General features: G+C 39.7%; 1 protein-coding gene across 8 annotated transcripts in view; it reads right to left on the bottom strand.

Moving 5' to 3' along the window:
• tenm4 (teneurin transmembrane protein 4) overlaps nt 1–26,247 on the bottom strand; it is a 192,408-nt gene that overhangs the window by 42,592 nt on the left and 123,569 nt on the right. For 6 of the 8 annotated variants that reach the window (XM_058413631.1, XM_058413624.1, XM_058413630.1 and 3 more), the window contains 6 exons: nt 24,503–24,688; nt 21,616–21,642; nt 15,941–16,087; nt 14,058–14,274; nt 9,513–9,632; nt 2,753–3,014 (listed from right to left, as the gene is read on the bottom strand). In XM_058413631.1, coding sequence (XP_058269614.1) covers nt 2,753–3,014; nt 9,513–9,632; nt 14,058–14,274; nt 15,941–16,087; nt 21,616–21,642; nt 24,503–24,688 — 959 coding nt within the window. The remainder of the gene's footprint in view (nt 1–2,752; nt 3,015–9,512; nt 9,633–14,057; nt 14,275–15,940; nt 16,088–21,615; nt 21,643–24,502; nt 24,689–26,247) is intronic. The other 2 variants (XM_058413628.1, XM_058413629.1) reach the window with 1 other exon arrangement.

Here is a 26,247-nt window from a genome sequence, read left to right as displayed (position 1 = left end):
ATTTAAATTTAGCCAGCTCAAATATCCTGGTGTCCTGTGGTGTGTTTTTACAACCTCTAATAAAGCAAACGCAAATGTCTTCTTTACGACTAAAAAGCTAATAGCATTTGAGCATTTGGAAGAAAATGCTATCAATGTTGGTGGATTTTTTTTTTTTTTAATTTAAGAAAACATAGTCAGCCCCTAGTGGTCCACGGGCAGGATCTTGTGATCTCACTGCTGTGGCTCGGGTTCGATTCCTGGGCAGGGAACCAATCCAGCCACTAAGGGGTTAACTCTGGATTAAAAATGAGTGTCAGGAAGCTGTAAAACCTGTGCCAAAGCAAATATGGGGACTGCATGATCTACCCTGGTGAACCCGAACAGGGAGCAACCGAAAGACGACAAAATAAAAAAATATATAAATATATTTAACCAGTAATGATTTGACAGAAATTTAGTTCTCCACTCCCATATGACAGCTATCATGATACTTCCTCTCCGACTTCAAAGCTAGCCAAAGCATCTTTCCAAATGTTGCTCATGCTGCTGCTGATCACACAGCAGATGAACCTGTTTGGGAGAAAGAGATATCTGCACTCTTCCATATAAATGAGCTCACAGATACTCGTGATTGGCTAGCGCTGCTGTGATTGACAGAGGTGAGCGAGCATGTCATCCCTCCCAAGGCTATTTTTGCTTCCTGGGACTCCTGGACATGGATTGCTACATCATCACCGGGATTTGAACTCATGACCTCTTGACCGTAGGGCCAATGCTTTTCTTCTGTACCCCTCACAAGCCATGTAGAAATTATTTATTTACACTGTAAACCTGCCTGGACTTTCTCCAAAGATCACGTTCTGCAAATAAGTAGCTTTGACAAACTTGGCTGTAGACTATGAATAAAGGCAGGTTATAAAGTTTTCATGATGATATTTTTTTTATTTTATATTTTATTTATTGCATTTTAAAAGAAATGCAAATGAAAGCAACAGAGAGCAACTGATTTGAGAGAATCAGTGCAACTATTAATTCCTGTTAGTTCCTCAGGAGTGCTTGGTTGTGAATATAAACGTTTGAAGAAAGGACATTACTAACATTTACATTATTTACTGTCCAGTGTCACCCAAATGAGGAAGAGGTTTCCTTCTGAGCCTGGTTCCTCTTAAGGTTTCTTCCTCATATCATCTCAGGGAGTTTGTCTTGCCACCATTGCCTCAGGTTTGCTCATTAGGGATAAATTTTAGGGATAAATAAAGCTGCTTTGAGACAATGTCCATTATTAAAAGCGCTATACAAATAAATTGAATCGAACTGGAATTCACTTTTCACTTTAAAAAATGCTAGAAATTTCCTTGTGCTGGTGGTATAAGCGAAAGAGAAACATATTTCAAGAAAGCCTGTAGATTTCATGACTGTGTATGGCAGAACATGTCAAAATGTCACACAGTGAAGGGCTTTCCCAGAGTGCCACACAAATATGCTTCAAAATGCGCTTTGTTCTGAATATAAGCACTTGTGTGTGGAGTAGCAGAGAATTCACTCGAAATTTACGAAAAAACTAACATTAAATGCAAAGCAGAAGAGAAGTTAAAGAGAAATGCAAATGAGAGCAATTCCTGGTTGTGAAACGAAGCAGTCAATAATAACAGGCTATAATAATGCATGGCATTAGTTTTACATGGCAATCTGGTGTAATTTGATCCACTCCAGGTGCCACAAGGTGGTTTTATTTATATTCTACCCCTGTGACAATTCCAGCCCAGAATACCTATAGTTTTTTGCTGAACCCATGGGTTGTCTGATATGCCTTTGAAGCATTCAAACACGTTCTGGATATAGATGCTTTGAGACGGTCTCTTAAAAAAGACAAGCTGCTGTGAGTTGTGTGGCTTCCTGTCCCGACTAACAGGAAAAAGAAAATGAGTAGAAGGAAGGAGCAGTATCCCACAGAAATACTTCATCATGAACGCTCCAGACGTTATAAAACTGGTATTAAATTCACATATGCCATTATACCGAATTGTAGTTTTCTATAAATACATTCACAATCCAATAATGTCATCATTTTTCCATGTCTGATGGCGCCATAAGGAATTTATAGGAAGATAAACCTGCTAGAAACGCTCTCGTTAATTCATAGCCAAGCAGATGTGGGAGTTTTATCACTTTTTAAAAACATTTTTAAAGGAATTCATCCAACGAAACATACGTTTTGATGGGTTTTTTTTTTTGGAGAAAATGCCAGCTCACTGTGTAATAATTGGATGTAAGAATCACCGACACCTCAAAGCAAAAGGAACAAGGAATCAGCTTTTACAAGAGGACGTCATAGTACTGCGTTGTCATTTTATGAGGGATTTCAAGCAGAAGTCGGATGGCACGCTGGCAGGTAGGTTCATTTTTTCAGATCAGATTTTGATGTAAATGTAATTGCATTTTTAAGAAGTGTGTAGTAGATCTCAATAAATCTTAATTTAATTTAATCAGAATATTGACACTGCAGGTCTATACTTATTCACAGCACCAGCAATGACTGGAGTCTGTAATCAAACATACTTTGTGAATATGAAATGGACATAAAATGGGTTGAATTTTATTAAGGGTGGAGTCACATCTCTTTATACACAGACATATACACTGGTGATTCATTATTCTCTTAATGTGATGGGAAAAGTTGACGCTTGAATATTGTTAACAAGAGCAATAAGGTTTCATCTCAGTTCAGTTTTGTAAATAAGAGTTTCTCGGGGTCTTGGTGATCACTCACCTGGATCTCAGGCACGACGATGCCTCTGTCCTGACAGGCCGAGGCGAAGGCGGTGAGAGGAGCGGGCAGAACTATGGGACTCGGGCGTGTGAAACTGCTGAGGTCACAGCTGGGGATGTCGTTCACTTCGTGCCGCATGACCACTGTGTCCATGACAAAGAAGCGCGACCACGGCAACCACAGCGTGTGCTCCTGCATGATGAAAGGCGCACGCTCGAAGCGCAGTGCTACGGCCACGCCCCCGCTGGAGAGCAGGTCAAAACTGCAACAGAGTCAGAAGATTACTGTGCTTTAGTGCAACTGTCACTCTGACATTCCACTGAGAGCCTGGATCACTTCCATCACACCAGATGAACAAAAAGACAATGTTCACTCACTCTGTCACACCAATCATTTCTTGTTTTATTGCGTGTAGGGATCTGTAATGCTTTTACCTCTTGCGGATTTTGACATGCTTCGTTTCACGATACAATCTGCTCAGTACATGCACCGTTTTCAACGCAACGCCAACGCAATAGATGCAGCGTGATTAAGAATATTGCATAGTTAATACTCCCCCCATTAATTAAACATACAAAAATGTTACATTACATGCTAATGCAATGACTCACCATGCAATCGCTATTACAATAGTGCAATTCATTTTTTTAACGTGTCAACACTAGGCTTTTTATAAACAACATATTCTAACTCTATCCTTGGCACCCTAAGGGGATTTAATTGTGATTGTAATTAATTATGCATTAATTATTGCTGAAAAGAACTAGGCTCCAGCTATTCAGGGAGCGTGTTTTTTAATCTACTGGCTTCACAGTATGCTGTAAAAACAATAAGCTTCTGGCTCTTTGAAAGATTGAGCTTTTTAAATCTAAATTAATATAACCATTTGAAAGGGTGGTGCTGAAAACTATCATTTTTTATGGGAAATTAAACGGGCACAGCCCTGCCACTGCTCCAGCATATAATCGTGCCTTAGCTGTGCAGCAAAACCACGGAGCGATGAAGCGTCTGCCTTCAGTTTCCTTAATCGGGTTTTATTTCTAGCTCCCTAAAAGAAATGATTACAGAGATACTCCGACTTCATTCTAATCTTCACCAATATCACCCTTCAGACTCAGATCTGGGGAGCAGCATCTAAGTCAATGATAACGATTCTTTCATGAAACAAGGGATAAATAAAACAATGTAGTCTATTCAAGCAAAATATGTAAAGATCTAGGTACATAACTTCCTTGATTCAAAACTGACAACAATTACAAATGCCTAAACACTGCATATTAGTTTATGGATATGACCATTTTTTGTTTAGTAGTGCTTGACAGTTGACAGATTTTGACTAACATCACAGATTTTGAACCAATGAGATTTGATGCAATGAATAAACAAAGGCTCTTCTGTATAATTGTCTTTCAATAATTTTTGTTTTTAACCTTTTTTTGTCATCATGTCATCTAATCAGACCCAAAGACGGTAGAAAATATGAAAAACCTCCCTTTCAGAGCTTGTCCCGCTAACTCTGATGAGCTACTTCAAATATTAAAAAAATAATAGCAAATTTCCCGCTTATGGAATACTTTCCTAGTTTTGCATCAGGACAAGTGACAATTGGTTTATGTATTGGTGATGAACACAAAAAGACACAAACTTCATCTATAAAAGAAAAATACCCCTAAACATTGTCTTTCCACAGACCAGATTTATGTTCTGCACTTTACTACAAGATCACTTTACTACCAGTCAGCTCAGTTAAAACAAAGATTTAATGTTAATTATGATAACATGGATAACATGTTAAAACAAAGATTTAATGTTAATTATGATAACATGGATAACAGCGTCTGTTAATCCCTAAAAGTAAATGTAAATATGAAGAATAATGAGACACATAGATAATAAAATTTTAAATGCACTCATTTGCCTAATAAATAAGCCAAAACAGCATGCATACACACACACACACAGACACACATACACACACACACACACACACACAGAAATGCACATTATTTCAGAGCACCTACTGTACACCTGCATTGCACAACTGCTGCTCTTAATAAGCCATTAGCAGAAGGTGATGTGGAGGCCCTGGGGAGGACGCTGGGACAGTGTGGCCGTGAATCTCCAAACCTCCAATTTAGAGAGTGAATGTGCAGCCAAACCCTCACGCTGCCTGGGCATTAATTCACCTATGTATCCCTACAGACTGTCTTCTGATACATAGTGCTCATTGGCTGAGTCTGTAAACAAAGGTCTACTCTGCCCTTGCCATGGTGCCCTTGCTAAAATGGGTCTGTGTGTGTGTGTGTGTGAGTGTGACAGAATAGTCACACGTGTGCTTTCATGCTGCCTCTAAGCCTGTGGCGATCTGCAGTCACAGCCGGTCACACACACAAAGCCCAGCCGGACGCATGCACATAAATCGCACACCTACAGGCTGCAGTGCCGATCAATGAGGCCTGTTATTAATCATGAGAAGCACCTCAGGCTGAAGAAGTGACACACGCTATAATTCTCCACAGCATCACTCTCTCTGTTTAGGATTTCATCGGGGATGCGAGTGAACCCAAAGGGGTTAACTGGATTAGACCACTAACATGAATAATCGGTCCGGCTCGGTCCGGCTACACTGCCTGCAGTCTGCTCGTTGATGCAATGACTGACTGATTGCTTTCATGTCCCCTTCAGGGAATACACATGACTCCATGTGTACTTTCAAAAATCAAAGGCTTTCTAACACCCTGCAGAACATCCCTAAAGCTACACAAGAGGCATTGATCACAATTAGACCCTTTTTATAATTCTGCGTTCGAGGCATAGATTCTATAATGCAGTGTGAATAAGGATGTGATCCACCTCACGGCTCTGACATCATTAACAGTGTATAATTTAGAGCTTTTCTGGAACATTTACACAAAAAACTACTTTGTTACAATCATGAAATACTAAGATTGTTGACAGAATATACATGCACTTACAGACAAGACGAGTATCTAGTTGCAAATTATATTGGTTGCATATAATATGGGTCATATTGCTACATGCTAAATGATGTCATTCTTCAGAAAAGCTCATACCACAAGCATGATCAAATCATACAGACTGATTTACCTACTTTGTTAGGAGATATATGAGTGGTGTAATAGTGTTTTCTGTGTGTGAATCTGTGAATTCTGTGTGCATTTGACATGCCATGAATAAAGTTCATTCAGACAAAATGTCCCTCTTTTTCAGTCTGAAGCAGGAAATACACAAAAACTGTTGATTTAGAATAAAACTCAATGTTACCTGAGTATGTGTATGTACATATATTAATCTGTAGCCTAACTTTTGCTATTCTGTATATTTGCTAACGCAAGCTTTTCTTTCAGCTGTAGTCAGCACATAAGTAACTAATGTAAAAATAAATAAATAAAAAACTCTCGTGCTGTCAGGATTTCCTGCTACTACAATGTCTACAAGTTCTCTGTAAGCATGAAAACTCCAACCTAGATACTGTTCTTAGCAGGCAAGCTATTTAGGTTACGGGTAATGTTTACCTTCTGTTATAGTAGTGTGTCAGTGTGATTACAGCCTGGATAATACCCTATTAAAAAAAAAAAAGCTAGTTAACAAGCTAGCTAGTGCGTTTGTGTTGCTATTTCACTGACAATCCCTCAGTACAATGCTAGCTAGCTAGCTACACGTCTAACTGTCTTTTATCAGCAGATCAGCTACATAGATATTTTCCTTTTTTTTAATGTGAAACCTTTCAATTTTTCGAATTAATTTCAATTTATCACACAAGACCACGCTCAAGTAATGCAGCTAACCACATGCGTGATTTCTGCCAGTGAGCAATATCTATGATTTCAGGCTAGAGCAGAACGGTGTTACAGCAGAAATATGATTGATTTTACAAGGCTGAGTGTAAGCTTATTTGCCTTTATTTCTGTGTCACTCCCCTCACCACTGACATAAGAGAGATTACTCATGATGAATGAATCGCTGTGGTCAGTCTGAGTCTGGGTTGAGTCAGAGGAAGTCTTTCAGTAGAGGTTTAGAGGGAGGAGACCGGGAGAAAGTAGAAGGGCTTAAAGAATGAAGAACACATCATAAAAATGAGTGAAGGCAGCCTTCCTCCATTTCTAAGTGGCTGAACAGGTGCATTTGTGATTTCACGCCATGCTGAGCATGTTTCGCAAGGCTTGACTACAGAGCAGTGGGAGAGAGGCAGTATTTACACGAGAGAGAGAGAGAGAGAGAGAGTGAGAGAGGTAAAGCAATAGGAGATGGAAAGGAAAAATAGAGCAGTGAGAAAAAGAGAGAGTCAGTCAGAAAGTGATGGGGACAGAAGACACAGAGTAAAGATAGAGTGTGAAAGGGGCAAGGAACGAGCAAGACAGAGTAGAGGAGGGAAGAGAGTAAATGTGTGGGATGGAGGGGAGGCAATAACAGTAGCAGGAAGAAAATTATCAGCTGAAGGCGGTAAGGAGAGGATGTCGAGATTTAGAGAGCGAGCAGGAGGACGACATTTCAGCTGAGGGTGAAGAATGGCATGATAGAGGATAAAGAAACAGATCAGAGTAGAGCGGTGCTGAATGAAACAGGAAAGACAGAAAGATGCTCAGATTAAAAAGGTGTGTTCAGTGTGGGGTGTAAAAGGGTTCAAGAGATTTGTGCGTGTGTGTGTGCATGTGTCTGAGTGTGTAATTGAAAACTTAAATTTGAATGGGTTACTGTACCATGCAAAAATTTCTTTATCAGTACGATATGAAGCTGATTTCTGTTCACTTTTTGCTTGTGATATTTGGTTACATTCTCTTCATACAGTCAATAAATTATCCACTCTAAACAGGTTCTATAATTGTGTGGCCCAACCAAACAGGACAAGGAGGCATGTCCACTTATCTGTCAATAACAGCAATACAGAAATCTCCACCTTTAGCAGAGGAATGAAGTCATTCTAGCCTGGACAGTCCACATCCATCAGTCCAGGGCATAGCTTTGGAGGGAACACTGAATGGTGCTAGCTTTCATTTACATCACTGATTACACCTTTAAATACTAACCAGGTGCTTTGTGGAAAAGCAGCTATAACATTTGTACACATTTTTTTCCCCAGACACATTCCTCAGAGATGCTCCACTAGGTCTCTTGCAGGAGTTTTCAGGAGGTTTTTGCGAAGCCTCTCTCTAACCCTTTGATCCGATGCTGACTTACACCTCTCCACATATCTCCTCCACGGCTTTGAGGTGTGTTTGGCGTGCTGCGCATCAAACATTACTCGGAAAGTTTCAAAAAAGACACGGTGGCCTTTTGACATCTGTGTATATACTACAATAAATAAACATCTAATATCAAGACAGACAGAATACAACCTGAGCTAACACTTGATTTTGATGGAAGTTACTTGAAGGTAGCTGTTTTGAAAAATTCAGCCCTCTGTGTTCCCTCCAGCTCCACATCCCTGGAATCCATTTCTGTACAGTGTCTTGGCTTGAACACCCGAATGCTAGCGTGAGAGGAGATTAGCGGATGCCTCCATGCGCTGATCGGTTTGTCTAGAAGTAGTCATTTTTATTTTTTCCCGAACCTGGAGCACTAGCTACACCTTAAAGCTCATAGCTCACCGGAGCTGCTAGAATGTCAGAAGAATTCATCAAACATTACAAAATGTTCTAATATCATATATGAATTTATTTATTAAGCTCCTCTTAGGGCTCCCAGGGGATGCTGTATAGATGCATCAAAGAACATAAACCCACGCAAAAGTAGTTATCTTATAAAAAAGAAAATTCTGTTAAAATTTAAATAAAGGCAAATGAATAAAGGAAACAGCAATAAAACTTTTAAAAAAATGAGGAGGAAGATGCATGATTACATAACTATGAGATAGCAAACTAAAATGTAGAAAGCACAAGAAGAAAGGATGCAAATGAGTTACTGGGTGGGTGGAAAAGCAAGCGGAAAAGATGGGTTTTTATTTGTGTATTAAAAAGATTGAAGGGAAGCGCAAGCAGAAAGAAATCCAATTAATTAAGCAACGAGTATTAAAGCAGGAACAATGTCAATCCAAAATATGATAACTAATATATGTTAATTCTTTAAATACTTTAAGAGTGTAATGAGAATTTGCTTAGTTGTTCACGGGTCTATTGGTGAAGAAGCAAAAGCTGAGAGGAATTTGTGTTACTAATTTGTTACTAATCTGTAAGCCTTAAAATAAACATTCCCTTAATATATACCTCATATTCTTCAAGATGGAAGAAAAATTATTTCAGACATTTGACCTTGTCCTGACCTTAACCCTGTCTAGATTAATTCCAAAATCTAATCAGTTCATCTCTTTCTTGAGGATCCTGGATGGAGCACAGACACGCTCATGGATGAATGGATGCACAGATGGGTGGACACACGTTGAGTTGGACGGATAACCCAAAAATACAATGCCTCCTCCACCTTTTGGTGCAGGCATAATGAATGTTAGTTCATTACAGTTTAGAAAATATAAAACAAAATGTTGATCTTCCCCTGATCTCTTAAAATCATCTTCTACTTGCACTCACACTTGTGCACACACCTATAGTATCAGGAGAATTCCCAAGCACATAAACTGGTTTTATGTCTATTTCTATTGATAATAATTGTAATGATAATATGATATACAGGGTCATTTACAAGAAACACACGTATTGCTTTAAAAGAAAATGAGCTGATCTAGGCCACCTGGATAAGATGCTAACAGCACACTGGGGATAAATATTTACAAAGTATATCCTACCTGCCGTCCTGCCTGGTGATGGTGTAGCCGTAGGCAGGGTTGTTGATGAAGCTGATGTTCACTCCCACCAGCGGTGTTCCGTCGGACGTAACCACTTGCCCTCGTATGACGCAGGCGTGACTGCAGAGAGACGAGAGCACAGAGCCAGAGAGTCAATCAGAAACTCTGCTATATAATATCCCTCCAACATTCAGACACATAGTGGCACTATGCACCTCATGTTACCCCATTTCTAATTGCGTAAATAATGAATTCAACCCAGCCGACAGCTCAGAGGAGACCACAGTGGGGTTCCCTGCCTTGAAGGAAAAAGAGATAATGAGAAGAAGAAAAGGGTGTTCATAGAGAATGCTTTATTCTTTCATCCTCATTAAAATGGGGTCTTCCGAGAGGAGAGAGGACAACAGTGTGGCGCCGAATTGGTGTTTTCAGGCACTCTACTTGAGTTGGAAATGATCTTGCAGTCGAAAGATGTTATCTGTCACCTTGGCCGAGACGAGGCTTACAAATCAATATTAAAAATCAATCAAACACTTCTAATAGTTCTGAACCCGCAGCAAGAGGCTTAACTGCAGGATACAAGTGTTATGAAGTTCAATGTCACATGAAGTAGAGCTTACCAGAGACTTCATAAGATATTTAGCAAGTAAACACACTGTACATCAAGAAGCCTTTTATGCCTGTATTATGTCCAGAGGGCCTCACTGGTGCCGTTTAAGGAGCTTGATAAAGTACAAGTAAAAACATCAGGCCCTACCAGACTGAGTAAGAGTTAGCTTTTAAATATTTGCCACGTAGCGGAAACAATTAACACTGGTGTGTAAAAGGGCCGCCCTCGTCGTGTCCTTACTGCAGGCGAAATCATTCACCTAACAATATCCTGGTCCCAAGGAGCACGGCTTTATGCTAATTTAGGCCGCTTTTCTCCTTCAACAGTCCTTGATTTAGCTTTGCTTCTTTATAAACAATATCACTACAAGCAGTCCAAATCAAAGCCCATGAAAGACTTGCGGTGTGATAATGAGAAAATAAAGAAAGGAAGGGGGTGCAATTGTGTCACAGCCAATTATTCATGTTTTAGTGGACTTTTATTATGGAGATCAACAGAAGTGGAACTATCTTTACGCCTGGCAGGGCACGGCTGAGCAGGACGCGTGTACAACTGATACTGGTGATAATGAACGATTTTAATATTGATATTAAACAGAAATACAGAGCGGAGATAGGAGATCTGAAAAAAAGGGAGATAGGAAGAGAAAGAGACAGAGAGAAATAGAAAGAGATATGTGAGAATATGTGAGAATTTAAAAAAAAAAAAAAAAAAAAAAAACCTCAGCAAACTTCCTGAACTGCAGGAAACTGGAGGGTTTATTTATGGAGAGGTTTACCGGTTCAAAGGGACACGTCACAACAACAGATCTAGTGTGTCTCTAACTCTGCTGTGCTCTGCAGGAAAACTGAAAGCAGTTGGACTTTTCACTGGCACTAATGGGCAAAATAATAACACATTTCAACTGGAGCTGAAGTGCAGTAAAACAACACATGGGGAGATGTGCTGACAGTCTCATTATTTCAAAAGGAAATAAACTGTGCGCTGGATCTGCCTTGATCCCGGACATAGACTTTAGCCAAAAGAAGCATCATCAAATCTTCCTTTGTTAAATTCATGTATAAAATATCTGGTGTGTTAACTGGTCCCATTTGTTCACCAGATTTAAATGAAAACACAATACCTTGAAGCTACAAACAGAGGACTAACATTTATAAAGGTTCTTTTACAGAAACTGCCTTGTTTACTATGTTCCAGATGAGCAGCTAATATGAATAAGAGGCAACAACAGTAGGTTTTAAAGCTTAAACATTATTGATTAGATTCTGGCTATAATTAAGACAATTGGGTGTGTTTCTGCCTTTCGACAAGGTCTATGGATCAACACTGTTGTGAAATTGGATAGGTTTGTTCATTTGCAATTGTAAGTCGCTTTAGATAAGAGTGTCTGCCAAATGCCAGAAATATAAATGTAAATTAAATTAATATTAATATTTATAATTAATATAAAACTATTTATAACAATGGATGTGATGAGAATCTGCTTCAGATGCCATAATAGTTCATGTTTTAAAAATTAGAGTTGCTGAACTAAGGGTTAATTTTTTAGTATATTTATCAGCTCTGCTACTGTATTTTTTATTATTTTTTACAATGCAATCCTCTGAAATCCTTTTCTGGGTTCACTTCAGGACAGCGGTCCTCCAGGTGACGACCCCGGCTATGGACCCTCTTCTACTTTTTGCGTATGGACAGACTTTACAAGTGCAGCATGTTTTCAAAAGTAGCTGCCTCATCATTACCTCAGCCAATTACTTTTAAAGCGCAGGAAAACGAACACATAAAGCATGCTCCAGCCCTCATTAGAAGTGCATTAACATGCATAAGAGTTACTCTTTAGCACGGCTATATGCCAGCTTTCTAAAATCAGCTAAATGGAGAGGAATGAAATGAAGAGTGTTCTTTATCTCCCTCATCTCCAATATCAAACAGGACACGTAACGTCTCCCTAACCGGAGTGAGATCCTCTGGTTTCAGTTGCTGCAGCATTGCCTTAGATGTCATGTTTGTCTGCATGTGCAAACATATGAAACAACATAAAATACTGAAAATACCAGAAGAAAAAAAGAGAGTGTTGCACTGTTGCCTGTTTAGCCACATGCTCTCAAATGCTGTAGTCTGGTGTATTAAGTGTCCCATTAAAAGCTTGGTGGCTTTTGCGTGCGGCGCCTCAGAAGCTTTTTAGTAGCAGGACGCATCAGGAAAGAGGACTCTGACATGAAGAAAGGGGGAGAGGATCAATACAGAGGGGCTGATCAGGTGACGACCAGGGGAATGTTTCCTGCCGGCACGTCCCGTGTCGGAGTGTCTCCTCTGAGCTCGAGAGCCTCTGCCAAGCCTTCTCAGATCTGTCAGCAAAGTGAACAGTGTTAAATAATATATAACAGCTGATATTTTTAGGTGAGAGGAGACAAAGCTTAGGTCTTGTGGTCCATAGCTGCTTTAGGTATTTGTTCGGTCTTATTCATTCACCGTGTTACTTGACAAAATGGTGGACTTTCTTCTCGGAGTAATGAGGTGAACCACTACAAAATCCGCACAGAATGTCACTTCTAGAAAATGTCAGCTCTTAATCGGCGCGTGGTCCATGAGTATGCGCTGACGTGTCCGTAAACGCCGCTATCACACACTGCCTTCTTGCCATCTTTTGTTATGAGCTCTAGTTCGCAGAAGCTTATACGCACCAGACGTCTCAATGTTAGCAGACTGAGGGTGCGATGACTTGGTAAAGTTTTGTGGGGGCTTAGCTGAGAAAAGCCAGAGGAAGTCGGAGTTGGAGCAGAAGGGGGAATTAGGCTATTGGCCTTGACTTTGAAGTGATCAAAGCAACATTAGAAATGGATCAGAAACGAGCGTGATTGGACAAACTGGAGACGCTGATGTACAACGCAGAAGCCATTTGGCTTTAAAGACTCGCTAAGTTGCAGTGCTCTCTATGGTAAATTATGGCATTTAGGGCAAAGGATTGAAAACATCACATATGCACTAAAAATATGAATCCAAGACCTCTTTGGCATATTAAACCACAGCCTCAAGAAGACAGGATCAAAATATTACTGTGCTGCAAGGCTTGACCCTTAGAGTCATCCTCCACAGATGCTTCCACTTTAGATGCTTTTTTCTTTCTTGCACATTTCCAGCACTGATGTTTCTTCAGCAGTTTGATGAATGATAAGTGAGAGGGTGGTCTGTGAGTTCTCAGAGTTGCTGCATTTCTTTTCTTCCTTGTGCCTCTGCCTATTGTGTTGGTCTTAAATGAGCTTAGGAAAAGCGTGGGGAGAGGGAGGGTGCCGAGAGATTCGCAAGCATGACAGACGCAAACACGTCGCCAAAGAATCCCAGTAGAGTTTAAAAATGTAAAGGGAACAAGACAAAGACAGTGAGACTCTGAGAAGCCACATGGGATATACAGCGACAGTGTTTTTTTTTCTCTCTCTCTCTCTCCCAATCTGAAGCAGTGTGGATGGGATCTGTGCCCTGGTTGCTTATGGGAGAGCCACTCGAAGACATTTCAGCATGCCACAACTCTCGAAACATGCCAGTGTGCGTGCAGCCTGTACTGTTGCTATACTCTTGTGATTTGATCTGCAATTCCTCAGCCAAATAGTCTAAAAATATCATGCAATGCGTATGCTCCAACATCTTCAGAGGGAACAATACAACAAGCCAAGGGAGATATGAAACAGTTACTCTGAAGATCTCCCCAAGATAGAATCAGAACATCTCTGTGGGCGTTGCGATCAGTTAGTGATCATTTTCTTTGAGTAAATTGCTTTCTTGACTTCATTCATTCATTCACTGTACGGTAATCGTTCATGTTACCTCTGTCCCATATTTTGATAGATTTTTAAGCATCTATATCAATAAACATCATTACTATGAATCAGCTGAGAAATCAGCATTAAAACCCACTGTAAAAGCATTACTTCACTCACCTAGCCTCGAACGGGTTGGGTCCAGGAACGACATGTGTGCTGTCTCGGCCCACCAGGAAGCGTACGCGCTGGTAGAAGGAGTGTAGGTTGCTTGGGCCAGAAGACGTCTGTGTTTCCTGGATGATATCCAATGGATCAGGAGAACCCACACACAGAGATGTGACATGACACGACGTTTGCACGCAGCAGTCCGGGTCCATGCAGTCGAGCAGGCCGTCTGAAGAAACCAGATAAATCCGTCAAGTGTTCAACAAACAGGATTTCTGTTTGTGAAGCGTGCAGCATTTACTTTACTAGTGTTACAAATTCTTCCTTAGGGAAAATTAGTAGCTGACGTAAAGGTAGCTGTTCTTCATAGTGAAATCTACTTGTAAATAAATAGATGACACATACAGTATAATATATACCTGTTTTTACTTAAATTGTTTGAACATGTTGTCTTAATAAAAATAACGTGAAGAAATACCATATAACATCCCTAACTTAAACCCATTCGTTAAATGGATATTTAGTACATAAAAATGAACTGTTTCCTTATTTGTACATTTTAAAACAAATAAAATACAAAAGAAAATCATTGTATTGTGTACTTTTAAATATAAGCTTATTTGGGTGAGATAGCTGGCCTTAATACCAGTATTTAAAAAATCCAATTATCATCCAAATGACCTTCCATGATGGCAAAACACACAGCATTGAGAGTTCAGAAATAAATTTCCATTGTTAGAAAAGACTGTTCTTCTGTTTACTACTCTAAAACTGAACAATGTCACTTAAAGACACCTTTTAAAAGGCCCGATTTCTCTTGCCCTTTCTCTTTTTTTCCTTTTAATCCTCTCCAACACGTCTTTCTACACGTCCTCTGGCCACGTTCCTCCTTCCTGTAATTCAGCTCGAATAATTCAAGACTCCTGACCGGGAGAGGGACACTTTAGAGCTCTGAAATGGGTCATGTCTCCCTCGCTCTCTTTTTTTTTCACGGTCTTAGTTCTCAGGAAGCACTTTGGCCAGATGGACAGAAAGACAAAAATAACACGTCTCCTGGCAGACATCACACTGTTGCCTCTTTAACGCCTGCCTCTGCTGTCACTGACTAACCAATTCATAAGTTCTTACTGCGCACATTTGAGAGTGTTTTTGCTGCTGAATAGACACTTATGTAAATCTGAATGCCTTAATGTGCCAAGTGCTTTGGCCTTATATTGAACAGTATGGTAAATGAGGGAGAGTGTAATTTGCACATTAGCCTGGATTCCGTGTTGCTCCGGCGCAGATCATCCTCCGACAACATATGTTCAGCCATGAGTCTGAATGCAGAGGAATTGTCAAAAACAGAGACTAAAAGGAGATCTACGCTTGCATGAAGCACAGTAGTGAATGGTGGGGCAGTGTGTTTTTAGATCACGGCCAGGAGCGTTCCCTGGCGGTGGCGTATATCCCTGGAGCCTGTGTGTTCTCAGGTCTTGGAGGATTTTGTCTGAGGCACAGGCTGCGGCTTATTTCTGGGCTTTGTGGGAAGCCTACCCTGAAGCTAGTGCATGCTGGGGTTGGAAGGCACAGGCTCTGTGGGGTTTTGTATGCTCGCGATCTCAGCTTAAGGAGCTCTAAGCATCTAATTCTCACTCTATGTGGCTTCACTCTCCTACACTGAACGCATCCAAAGGCAGGTCTGTACACATCTGTGGTTATTTAAAGAGCTACCTGAGCAGTGGATAGTGCAGATGCTCAGACTTAGGAAGAAGACAAAACCAGGATGACAGGTTCAAAAGAGTTTCATTTCAGGAGATTTAGATAGCAGAGATGAATAAGTTCAGATAAATTGAAGAGATAAAAAAAAAAGCTTAGATAGGATGACAAACTATTGCAGACTTGTATTTGTTTACCTCCGTCATTGTCTTTGGCGTCACTGCAAGACGTCTCCATGGAGGTGTCACAGCCTGTTCCTCTCCAGCCCAGCTGGCACACGCAATACCAGCCGTTATTACCCAGAGTGCACCTGCCGTTGCCGTTACACAGACCGGGGCAACCCTCTGTGCACACACAAGCACAATGACCATGTTAATGCTGGAGAATAAAAACACACTGAAAACAAACTCATTATCCATGTCCAAAACATATGCTGAAGAGAGAGAGATTAAAAAAGGGGGTGAAGTTTAGAGTTATGGTTACAGAATGGATAATCTACATAAGATTCTATCTCATGTTTGAACTGTGTTGAACGGAAACGGGTTGAATGGTGTGTCAGAAATAACTGCCTTTGACTTTGGGTGATTAATTTTGATACACCATTTGTTAAGCTCCTCATATCCCTTTGAAGCAGACTCCTTTTGCAGCGTTTCTCCCAAATCAATATACTCTCATTAGTGCTGCAGAATGGATCTAGCACTCTACTGTTTATACAGGAAAAGAGATAAAGAGAGAACCTGGGAGAGAGAACCGGTAATGGAGAACAATGTGGGATGCAGCAGTCGACCTCGAATCCATCATATGATATGAATTTTGTTAATGCAAAGCCTGCTGTGATTTCAGGTACATGATTACTAAAAATCAGGGCATGAACATTAAGCCTGCAGATTGTTTTGGTTCTAAAATCTGACTGGCTGGTTTACGCTCCAAGCTTTTATATAATCCTCTATATACAAGCTCCTTTGACCGCATCACAGTATGTGAATTCTGTAATTGAATAAAGTGCCACGATTTAAAAAAAAAAAAAAAACTTCATCAAATAGTCCAAACTTTGTCTGTTTTGTTGCTAAGCAACAGAATGTTACTGGTTACAGATTATTTTGCATGCTGGAGGAATCGCTAATAATATAATAATAAATTAAATAATTTATAGAACACTGCTTTTTTTTTTAATTGTATTTCTTTTGTCACAGCTAAGAAAACCCTTATCTACAATTAAAGCACCATAACACACATCCTCCCACAGCTTATGGCTTTGTTTTTATACCATGTCCATGTAGCTATCAGATAATATTCATTAGGTTAGGGTTTGGCTGTAACATTCCAAACATCTAACCTAATAACGGTTCGCCTTGATATGCTATTTTAATATAATATGCTCTTTTGTTATAGAAAAACTGTTTACAAAAATGTTAGCGTTCCTAAAAACATTGCAAAAATGTTTCGAGAACATTTCTAATCACTTATCAGAGCAACCTGATGTTCTTAGAAATAAAAAGTTCCTAAATGATAATTATTATATTATATTATATTATATTATATTATATTATATTATATTATATTATATTATATTATATTATATTATATTATATATTATGTACTTTAACATTATAATGATTTGATTACATTCATCTAACCAAAAAAATGGTTCATTTCTGTCTTTGTGTCCGGATCCTGTTCATATTATGCTAGAATTAGTGCTGGCTGGCTGCGGCATATGGAGATGTGGAATACTGAGTAGGTGTATAAAGTTGGAGTTTCAGAGTTTATCACAGCCCTGTTGCTTCCCTTCCACATTTCCCTCCTGTTGAATTCTGTTACCTTCTGATGTAAATGCTGATGAAATGCCGAACGTTATAAAATGCTGCATCCTGACCTGCTCTAGGGAACCAAATATCTGCTACACAAACACTGTATATCTAGTCCTCATTTTGCTGGCGACAGCCACCAGAGCGACGGCTTTATAAACACGGGCACAACAAAAGCGGAAAAAAGGAGAGCATGATTGCGGGTTTAGAAGAGAAGAAGAAGGTGGATGTTGCCTGATAAGGAGAAAAATGAGATGCTTTGGTGCTTTTTTAAAAAGGAAATGGCTGCATGTTGAGAAGCATGGAATGCGATCATATGAGCTTTGTGCAGTCGTTCTTGTGATAAGGTGGCGCTGCGTATGAAGGCCTTTCTGAATTATATGTTATGATGCGCAGTGTGATGTGCACCGAATGTGTGTGGAAAAAAACCTGATTAGGAGCTTGGGCTTTCCATCTTGTCCAATATGACAACAATAACTTTCTAAAGATGATCTACTTCGTTACAGAAGACGTATCAGATTTTTTCGGATTTTGTTGTGTTACAGTTTTTATTTTTTAAAAAACTGTACTTTTTTGCCTGCAGAAGTTTTTTTTGCTTCTGTAGTTTTAGAGAAGAAATAGCAGAGGTCCATGCCACCAATGTCTCAGCTGCCTGTGAGACGTATATCTTTGGTGAACATTTCTGGGCACAAGCTTCAAAATGTTGAAAGTTCAATTCTCAGTTTTTTCAGCTTCTCTCAACCTTTGGATGTAATAAAATATGAGCATAGTACAAGCTTCCTAATGTCCTTCAATGGAAGGTTGTAAACAAAATGCTTCTTTTCAGAGCAAGTTTTAGTCGCTTGACTACATACAAGTTGATGGCATCATATCTTTTGAAGTTATTAGTTATTTTAGTAAACATGGTTGTCCTTTTTTTCGTAAAGGAATCCAAAAAAAAAAAAAAAGGTGGTTCACGGTCACTTTATTGACTAAAAGTAGCTAGTGAGTGCAACAAGTGTGACTCATGAGCCTCCTCTAACAATATTGTTTATATTTCCATAAGCTGCTTTGTTGTTGCTAGCCTTCAGCTGCAGATGGAAAGAAAAGCTCCGAATAATGTTTTTTTTCTGCTTTAGGTCTTCTTCCAAAAAGCCCTCGATTGCTTGTTAGCTCATGCGTAAAACTAAAGAAGTACACTTCAGATAGCTGATGTGTCTTGAGCTGAGAGCGCAGACGTGGGGTCAGGAGAAAAATAAAATGTAAAATTAAGACATTTCTGGTGTGTGAAATGTTCTACTTTAGTCCTGCACTGTATATTTGAGGTGAACATATCTAACAAGAACCTCTGTCTTTTTTCCTGTTTGTAGCGACATACCAGTCTAAAAAATACACAGTTTTTAGATGATGTCTAATATTCCATCTAATATTAGACTTGGACCTTCAGTGTAAAAAGTCTCAGATATTCGTTTTTGGCTGAAAGAAAAATTGTGTAAATATCATTTTTGGCCAAACTTCTCCTTTTAGACAGCTCTCTCTGAGAGAGCTTCCATTTCTGCCATCCCAGAAGACGAACAGCTCTATGAAGACTGCACAGAGAAGGTGGCAGATTAGTCACTTCTGAAAGCTTATTATAGGGATAAATAAATAAAGATCGGCTCACTGCTGGCACTGGTTCAGTTTAATTGGCAGGCCTTTCAGAGACAAGCCCCTGCGGAGTGTTAGCTAGTCAGACTGAAGCGCCATTGGAGTCAAGCGGGCCTGAAAAATGGCCTGGCCAACTCCTGCTAGCTATGCAGGTGGTCTGGAGAAAGACGAAGAATGACAGAGGACAGAAATAAAGACAAAGGATCAGTAAAGAGAGAAAAAGAAACCTAGTTGGAGACAGAAAGGGACAGAGAGCGAGAGGGAGTGAATGTAGGAAAAAAGCGACACTTCAATCTCCTTCCCAACTCCAGGCTCTCTTTAATTAGCAGGACGGTAATGTAGCTTCATCAGTTTCAACCTCCGTTCTACCACCCATTACGCTGAGCGCTCTTTAATTAGCGATGCTGTAATGTTGCTTCATCAGCACCTCACCTCCTCACACTCACACAGGATGTTACAGTTTTAGACAAAATTTGTACATGCTGAAGTTCTGCATTAGGTGTGTTTGCTTAACAAAGACAGACACAGCAGTGTCAAAAGCGTGCAGTGGTTAAATAAGACTCTATATTTATTAGCATGACTTAATCAGTGGTTCTGAACTTAACGATCTTATGTTTGCTCTTCTTGCAAATCAAACTGATGAACTCTTAGTTTTATTTGTCATTTCACAGCATCTTGAACTTCACAGCTACACCTCAATAAACACTGATGCCGTCAGTCAAAATTAAAACAGCCTAATAAAAATCACAGACCATCCAGAAACATAAAGATTCTGTCATATATTCAATAGATTATACTGTATATATATATATATATATATATATATATATATATATATATATAGAGGATATTGAGTGTCAAAAAATATATATAAATTAGAGGGTTCACATTAAGGACAGAAAATAGGGCCACAAAGTGCTTTGTGATGGAAATAATTGAAAATTAAAAATATGCTTGTGTAAGAGTTAGAAGGAAAAACAAGGCTTGGCTTTCATTAGTTTAATGCAGATGATTATGACCAGATAAGTCATGAACTCCAGAATAATTAAGCTTAATGAGGACGCAGTATTGGACCTGTGTCGTTTTTGTTATTTTTCATCTCTTTATCTTCTCCTTATTTATCTCTACCTCTAGTTTTTTTCTTAGATGGTAAGCATAGACTATAAAATGCACAACAACCAAATTTAACCAAAATAGTTTTCCGTGTAGCATACCCATCAATAAGTCCGGCAATAGTTCATGAAACTCCTCGGGAGTTTCTCCAACCACATGATGCATAGTTTTACAACCAAAAGAAAAAGTTAACTGTTAGTATGTGTTCTTTCCTGTATAGAAGATCTGACCAACAACCAAAAGTGCAGTCCATGCATCCATTTTTAACCTCATCTTCTTGATCCACACATGATGACAGAAACACTTCACTTACCTAGTACTGTAGTGTTCACTGCTTTAAGTCCATGTAGGATGGATCATTTTTCAAATACTGGGTTATTCAGGCATTTCAAATATTTAGCCCTTGACTATATCTGTAATGCCTACTGGTGCTTGGTTCCTCATAATCGCTGCCTGCAGCTATATTTCATTCATGAATTCATCTTCAGTAAACACTTTATCCTGGTCAGGGTCATGCTGGATCTGGAGCCTATCCCAGGAATACTGGGTGTGAGGCAGGAAAACCCCTGGGGTCAGACCATCACAGGGCTCTATGCACACACATTTAAACATGCATTCACATCTTGGGGGCAAATTTAGAGGAGCCGATTGACCAACTGGCAAGTTTTTTGGAAGTGGGAGGAAACCGGAACAACCTGAAAACCCACACAACATCTCCACATAGTTAGTAACCTGAGATCAGAATTGAAATGGTGACTCTGTAGCGATTATTATTATTATTATTATTATTATTATTATTATTATTATTATTGTTGTTGCTGTTGCTTATCCATTGTTGAAGCTTTATTTGTTTTATCAGTTCATGGCCAGTTTCTGCACTATTCATTTTGTAAAATAAATCTGAAATCTTAGAAAATTCTACAGTATTTGGGCCATGACTTAACAATAAAGGTCAAAAGTTCCTGTGGTATGAGCTGAGAATGATGAGCTGAGAACCACCGACTTCAGGCAGACTGGCAGAAATTCATCCACCATCTATGGGTTCACAAACTTGTTTCTTATATCATCAGGGTTAGAGAAAGATCTGAGATGCCATCTACAAGGTGTACAAAAAGGCCGACAAAGATGGACATACAAAAAGAACGAAAAGAGAGGAGTGAGCACAAGGAGGGAGCAGAGGGGCGAGAAGAGGAGATAGGAGGCTTGTCTGAATGCTGAAATGAACCGTGAGCTGTGCATCTGCTGGATGAAAGAGGGGATATTGGGATGAGATGGAGGGAAGGACAGGAGAAATGAGGGAAGAAAGGAAAGTAGGAATGCCATACCTTTCACTACCTTATCCAGATAGTGAGCTTGGGAGATAAAAGACAAGGACATGTAAGGGGAGGATCTGAACAGTGCTGCTTCCAGAATGAGACACGGACAGCAAGAGCTAGAGCAGGTGTGCGTGCCTTTAGTGACAGGAACTGACAGCATGCATTAAGAGCTGCACACACACACAAACACACACACACTCACACACACATACACACAGATATACACACACACATATAGCACAGGCTGAGACACAAGATCCAGAACACAGTGAGAGAGATAGAGGGAGAGAGAGAGAGAGAGAGAGAGAGAGACAGAGATGGAGATAAAGCTCTTAAGAAGCAGTTCCTGTCCACCCAGCTCTGACATGGATAAGCATTATTATGGCAAGGAAGCATCAAATTATAAAAAAAAAATAATATAAATAAAACTTGTCTGTTTATATAAAATGACACATACTGTGTAATATAATTAATCAATTTTTTTTTAAAAAAAGGCGACGGATATTAAACTAATGCATATAAAATCCTAATTATAGTCATTTATGATATTAAATACAGCTACAAAGAAATAAATTCTGTCTATCCTACACGGTATAACAGGCTGATTCCGTCTCAGAAATGATTCCCATTTGCTACAAATAACCGAATGATTTTTCCCTGAGCGTTTCTATTATAGTTAAGCTCTTTATGTAATACTATGATTCTCTGTGTTCGGCGAATGATGCATCTCACCATGGCATGTATAAAAGGCATATTAATATTTCATTGTGATGATATTAAACATTGAATACTTGCACTCAAAGCCTGGAGAAAACCTTGTAGCTCTCCGTGCACACCGAGATGCCATTTTGGCTTGGATAACTTCAGAATGCCTAAAACTAAATATAGTCAAAACATGGCTCTGCTTATTTTGATTTTCTTCCCCGCTGTGTGAATTGTCGAGTTCTGTTTATGGCCCATTTCTTTTCTGGGGCCATTGACTGACAAACAGACAAAAATCAGGGTCTGGAAAGCGCAATGACAGCAGCAAAGAACTGTGTCACCCATTTCTAGTGAGCAGAGGTGGCAGGGACACTTCTCAGAATAAGAAAAGAGATAGAGAGAGTAAACAGATGAGACAGGGGACGAGGCACAATGGTGTTTAGACAGGCACACTGGGAAAGGCAGTCTCCCAGAACGGCTCAGTCCACTGGCCCATTCAGGATCCTTAAGGTCAACTGGGACAATGAGAATCCGCTCAGCAAACACAAAGTGAGCAGACCCCAGACAGGGCCAAGAGAGAAAAACACTAACATTTACTATTTCTCACTTATATAGTCATATAAATATTGTGCATTTCAACCTAAGGGCCATTGCTCTTCGTTATGCTTGCTTTTATAGTCAGTGCTATGGATTTATCTCTAGCGCATTATTGAAGATGAGTTAAAAGCATTAAAAACACTTTAAATTCAAAATTGGAAAGTTTCCAAATGTATCATATGCCAGATTCCTACTTCACCAGTGGAACTGACTGCTCATACTTCATTGCGTGTATGCACTAATTCTTCGTTTATGCCATGGAAAGATGAGTTACTTGGCACAACACGTTATTCAACATGTGTGTTTTTTATATTATTATTATTATTATTATTATTTTTACATCCCAGCAGAATTAAAAGCCTCAAGGACTTTATTTAGCTAAAAGGCAACACAGGTGCCTTAAATTTACTTGACCATTGTTTCAGTTCAGTTGTGAATGGATCATTCCAAGACCAGTTCTGGATGGGATTTGTGAGAAAATAACGTATTAAATCTAAGCAAGAATGTTAAGTATTCGAGTTTTTTGACTGTAGAGATGATCAATGTGCCCTCAAGTAAGCATTATGTAAATAGTACTGTGGAACTGTACACAAAACTTTTATGCTTTATTCACTTCCTCTGATGAATTGGAAGCTACGCTTAGTCTTGTGGGACATTGCTAAAAGCGGGATGTTGATATGTGGGGGGGGGGGGGGGGGACAGTTCCACCAAACAACGCTGTAGTCTGACAAAAAATCTGTGATGACAATGAGAATGACATCATGCAAACTGCCAGTGTTTGTGTTAACAATTAGCAGTGTTAGCAGTGTTTGGTAGAAACTAGCCCTTAAATCTAAACTGGCTTCGAGACATGTAAAAAGCTTTCTATAAATCCTGCATGTGGAGAAACCCACAGTCTCAAGTCCTTTTTTTTTTTTTTTTTTTTTACGAGACTTGAAATGACTGAATGTTTTGGTTGTATTGGATTTAACAGAAGCCAGATGTAGAGTAAAAGTTTCTCTCCTGAAGTCACGTCTTCCTCATGAGGTAAAGCAAAAACAAAAAGTTTCAAGAGAGAAGGAAAGAGTTGTGTCCTCAGCTGATTACATTTCTTTCCCTTTTAATCATATTCTAAATACAGTTAATATAAGATTCGGTATAAAAGATGTTTTTTGAATTGCGAGCTTTCTGAGTAAATAAAAGCTTTCCATTTCATTTGTTTTCTCAGTCAAGCGCCCCACTAAAAAAGAGTGTCTTTCCAGTGACTGTGCTGCTGGAGACGATGCAAATGTTTGTATTTCACATCACCAAATCAAAAGGCGACGGCAATGTGGGAGGATAAAAAAAAAAAGAGGGATGAGGCAAAGGATGAGTGGAAATGAAAAGACACCTTAGCATATTTTCACATTAAAATGCATGAAGTCAAGCTTCAGATCCTTGAGCAAACCTCTTCATGCTATGCCGAGTTACACAAATTCAATTACGCATGCTTCTCCCTTTCTAGCGACCCCCCCATACATGACCCAACCCTCTGTCTCTCTCTCTTTCTCTCTCTCTCTCTCTCATTCACACACATTCAGAAACACACGGCAGCACGACCCCACCCCGTTCACCGTACCGATAGTGCAGTGCTCTCCGTTCCAGCCTGGACTGCATTCACACTTGCCGTCCTTGCAGGTGCCATGTTCGCTGCAGCGCGGGTGGCATGCCCTCTGATCGCACACGGCACCCATCCAACCCTCCTCACAGCGGCAGCCGCCCGCCACGCAGATGCCATGGCCTCCACAGTCCGACGCACAAAGCTCTGTTGGAGTGAAAGGGGGAGGGAGGGAGAAAGGGAAGGGGACAGGAAAGACACAGAGGGGGGTAATAGAACACAAATCCAGAAGTTATTGTCAGAGATCAGATGGCCATGCTCCACTAGCTTGTTTGATGGCTCTTGAAAAGGAATTCTCGCGCCTCATAAGAGAGGAGAGGATTCCCTTTGGACAAAACAAATCTAATAAGTTTGCCTCAAAAGGAAGGAGGGAGGCAGGAACTCGGTCAGATTGTCCCACTGCTCCTCGAACTTTTGTGGCAAAACAGAAAAAGTGGAATCCAATTTAGACTTTCTATGGAAATGGCAACACGTCAGCCTTTATTAAACCCTGCTTTGCCATGATATGAAGGCTAGGAAGCTGACTATTGCTTCTGAAGTGACACAAGACAGTGTATTGCAATAGTGAAAAAAGGAAAAAAAAAAGCCTGCACTGCAGGCGAGTCAGCGAGTCAGTGGAGGAGAGCAGGACCAGATGGGGAATGTTCAACACGCTCAAACAGAACCTGCATTAAAAAAAAAATAAATAAAACTGCCATCTGAGTGTTTACAAATCAAATGCCCTCCTCTGCCTCCTGGAGCACAGGAAACGCCGAGGCAGCCAGGTGGGGTAAAGCGACAGAGATGAGGCAATACAGAAGTGTAACACCTCACTGGTACTGCTAGATAACCTTCCTTAGCCAAGGTTGTTTTTCTTAGTCAGCCAGGTTTCAGACAGAAAAGGTGGAAAAATTGCTATGCAATTGAAAGTGAGGTCATACTGTGAATTAGATTGTGGTAATAAAAAAGATAGGGGAAAAAAAGAAATAAAAATGCAGTTCTTGCGTTGACGCACACAGGGAGCATTAACCTAGCATTTCTGTCTGATTAGCCAACGTTATACACCATTTGCCACAGGGTACTGGAAATAAGGTAAAAGCTATGTATTTATGAGTCAGTTATATCCTCAGTAGTGATAAGCATAGTATAGTAGAGTGTATATATATATATATATATATATATATATATATATATATATATATATATATATATATATTTAAGACATTTGTGAATCAAGTTCAGTTTTTCAAGTTAAGACATCAATTCGTAAAAGAGGGGGAAAAAAACCCCAAAAAGCTCTTTAAAGGATCAGGTCTTTGTTAAATTATGTAAATGACCTTAATTGTGCATGTTACATTTCAATTAGAGGCGTCGTAACAGCATTTATTCAAAGCTGCTCCATGTTGTCTAGGAGACGCCTTCCTGCTAGCTGCCTAACAACCACATCCACAAAGCAAATACAAATAAGAAGCTGGATACTGCTCCTTCCTGTAGAAAAACATTCATCTCTTCCTGCCTTGTTTTTCCGGCATCTTACTCTCTCTATTTCTACCACGCCGTACCTCCTGCACAGAAATAAGTCATTTTATTAATCTTGGAGAGATGTTTCTGTACTAATGGAGGACATCTTCCCTGATGCAGATCCTCATCTTTCTAATAAAGACATTAACAACACAGCACTGTGCTTCTCACAAAGGAAACACGTCTCTAGCATATCCACATCGTCC

This window comes from Hemibagrus wyckioides, linkage group LG17 (assembly GCF_019097595.1).
Source record: "Hemibagrus wyckioides isolate EC202008001 linkage group LG17, SWU_Hwy_1.0, whole genome shotgun sequence".
In the NCBI taxonomy this organism is placed as follows: domain Eukaryota; kingdom Metazoa; phylum Chordata; class Actinopteri; order Siluriformes; family Bagridae; genus Hemibagrus; species Hemibagrus wyckioides.
Note: the sequence above shows the minus strand (reverse complement) of the source record. Positions and strands in the feature narration are given on the sequence as shown.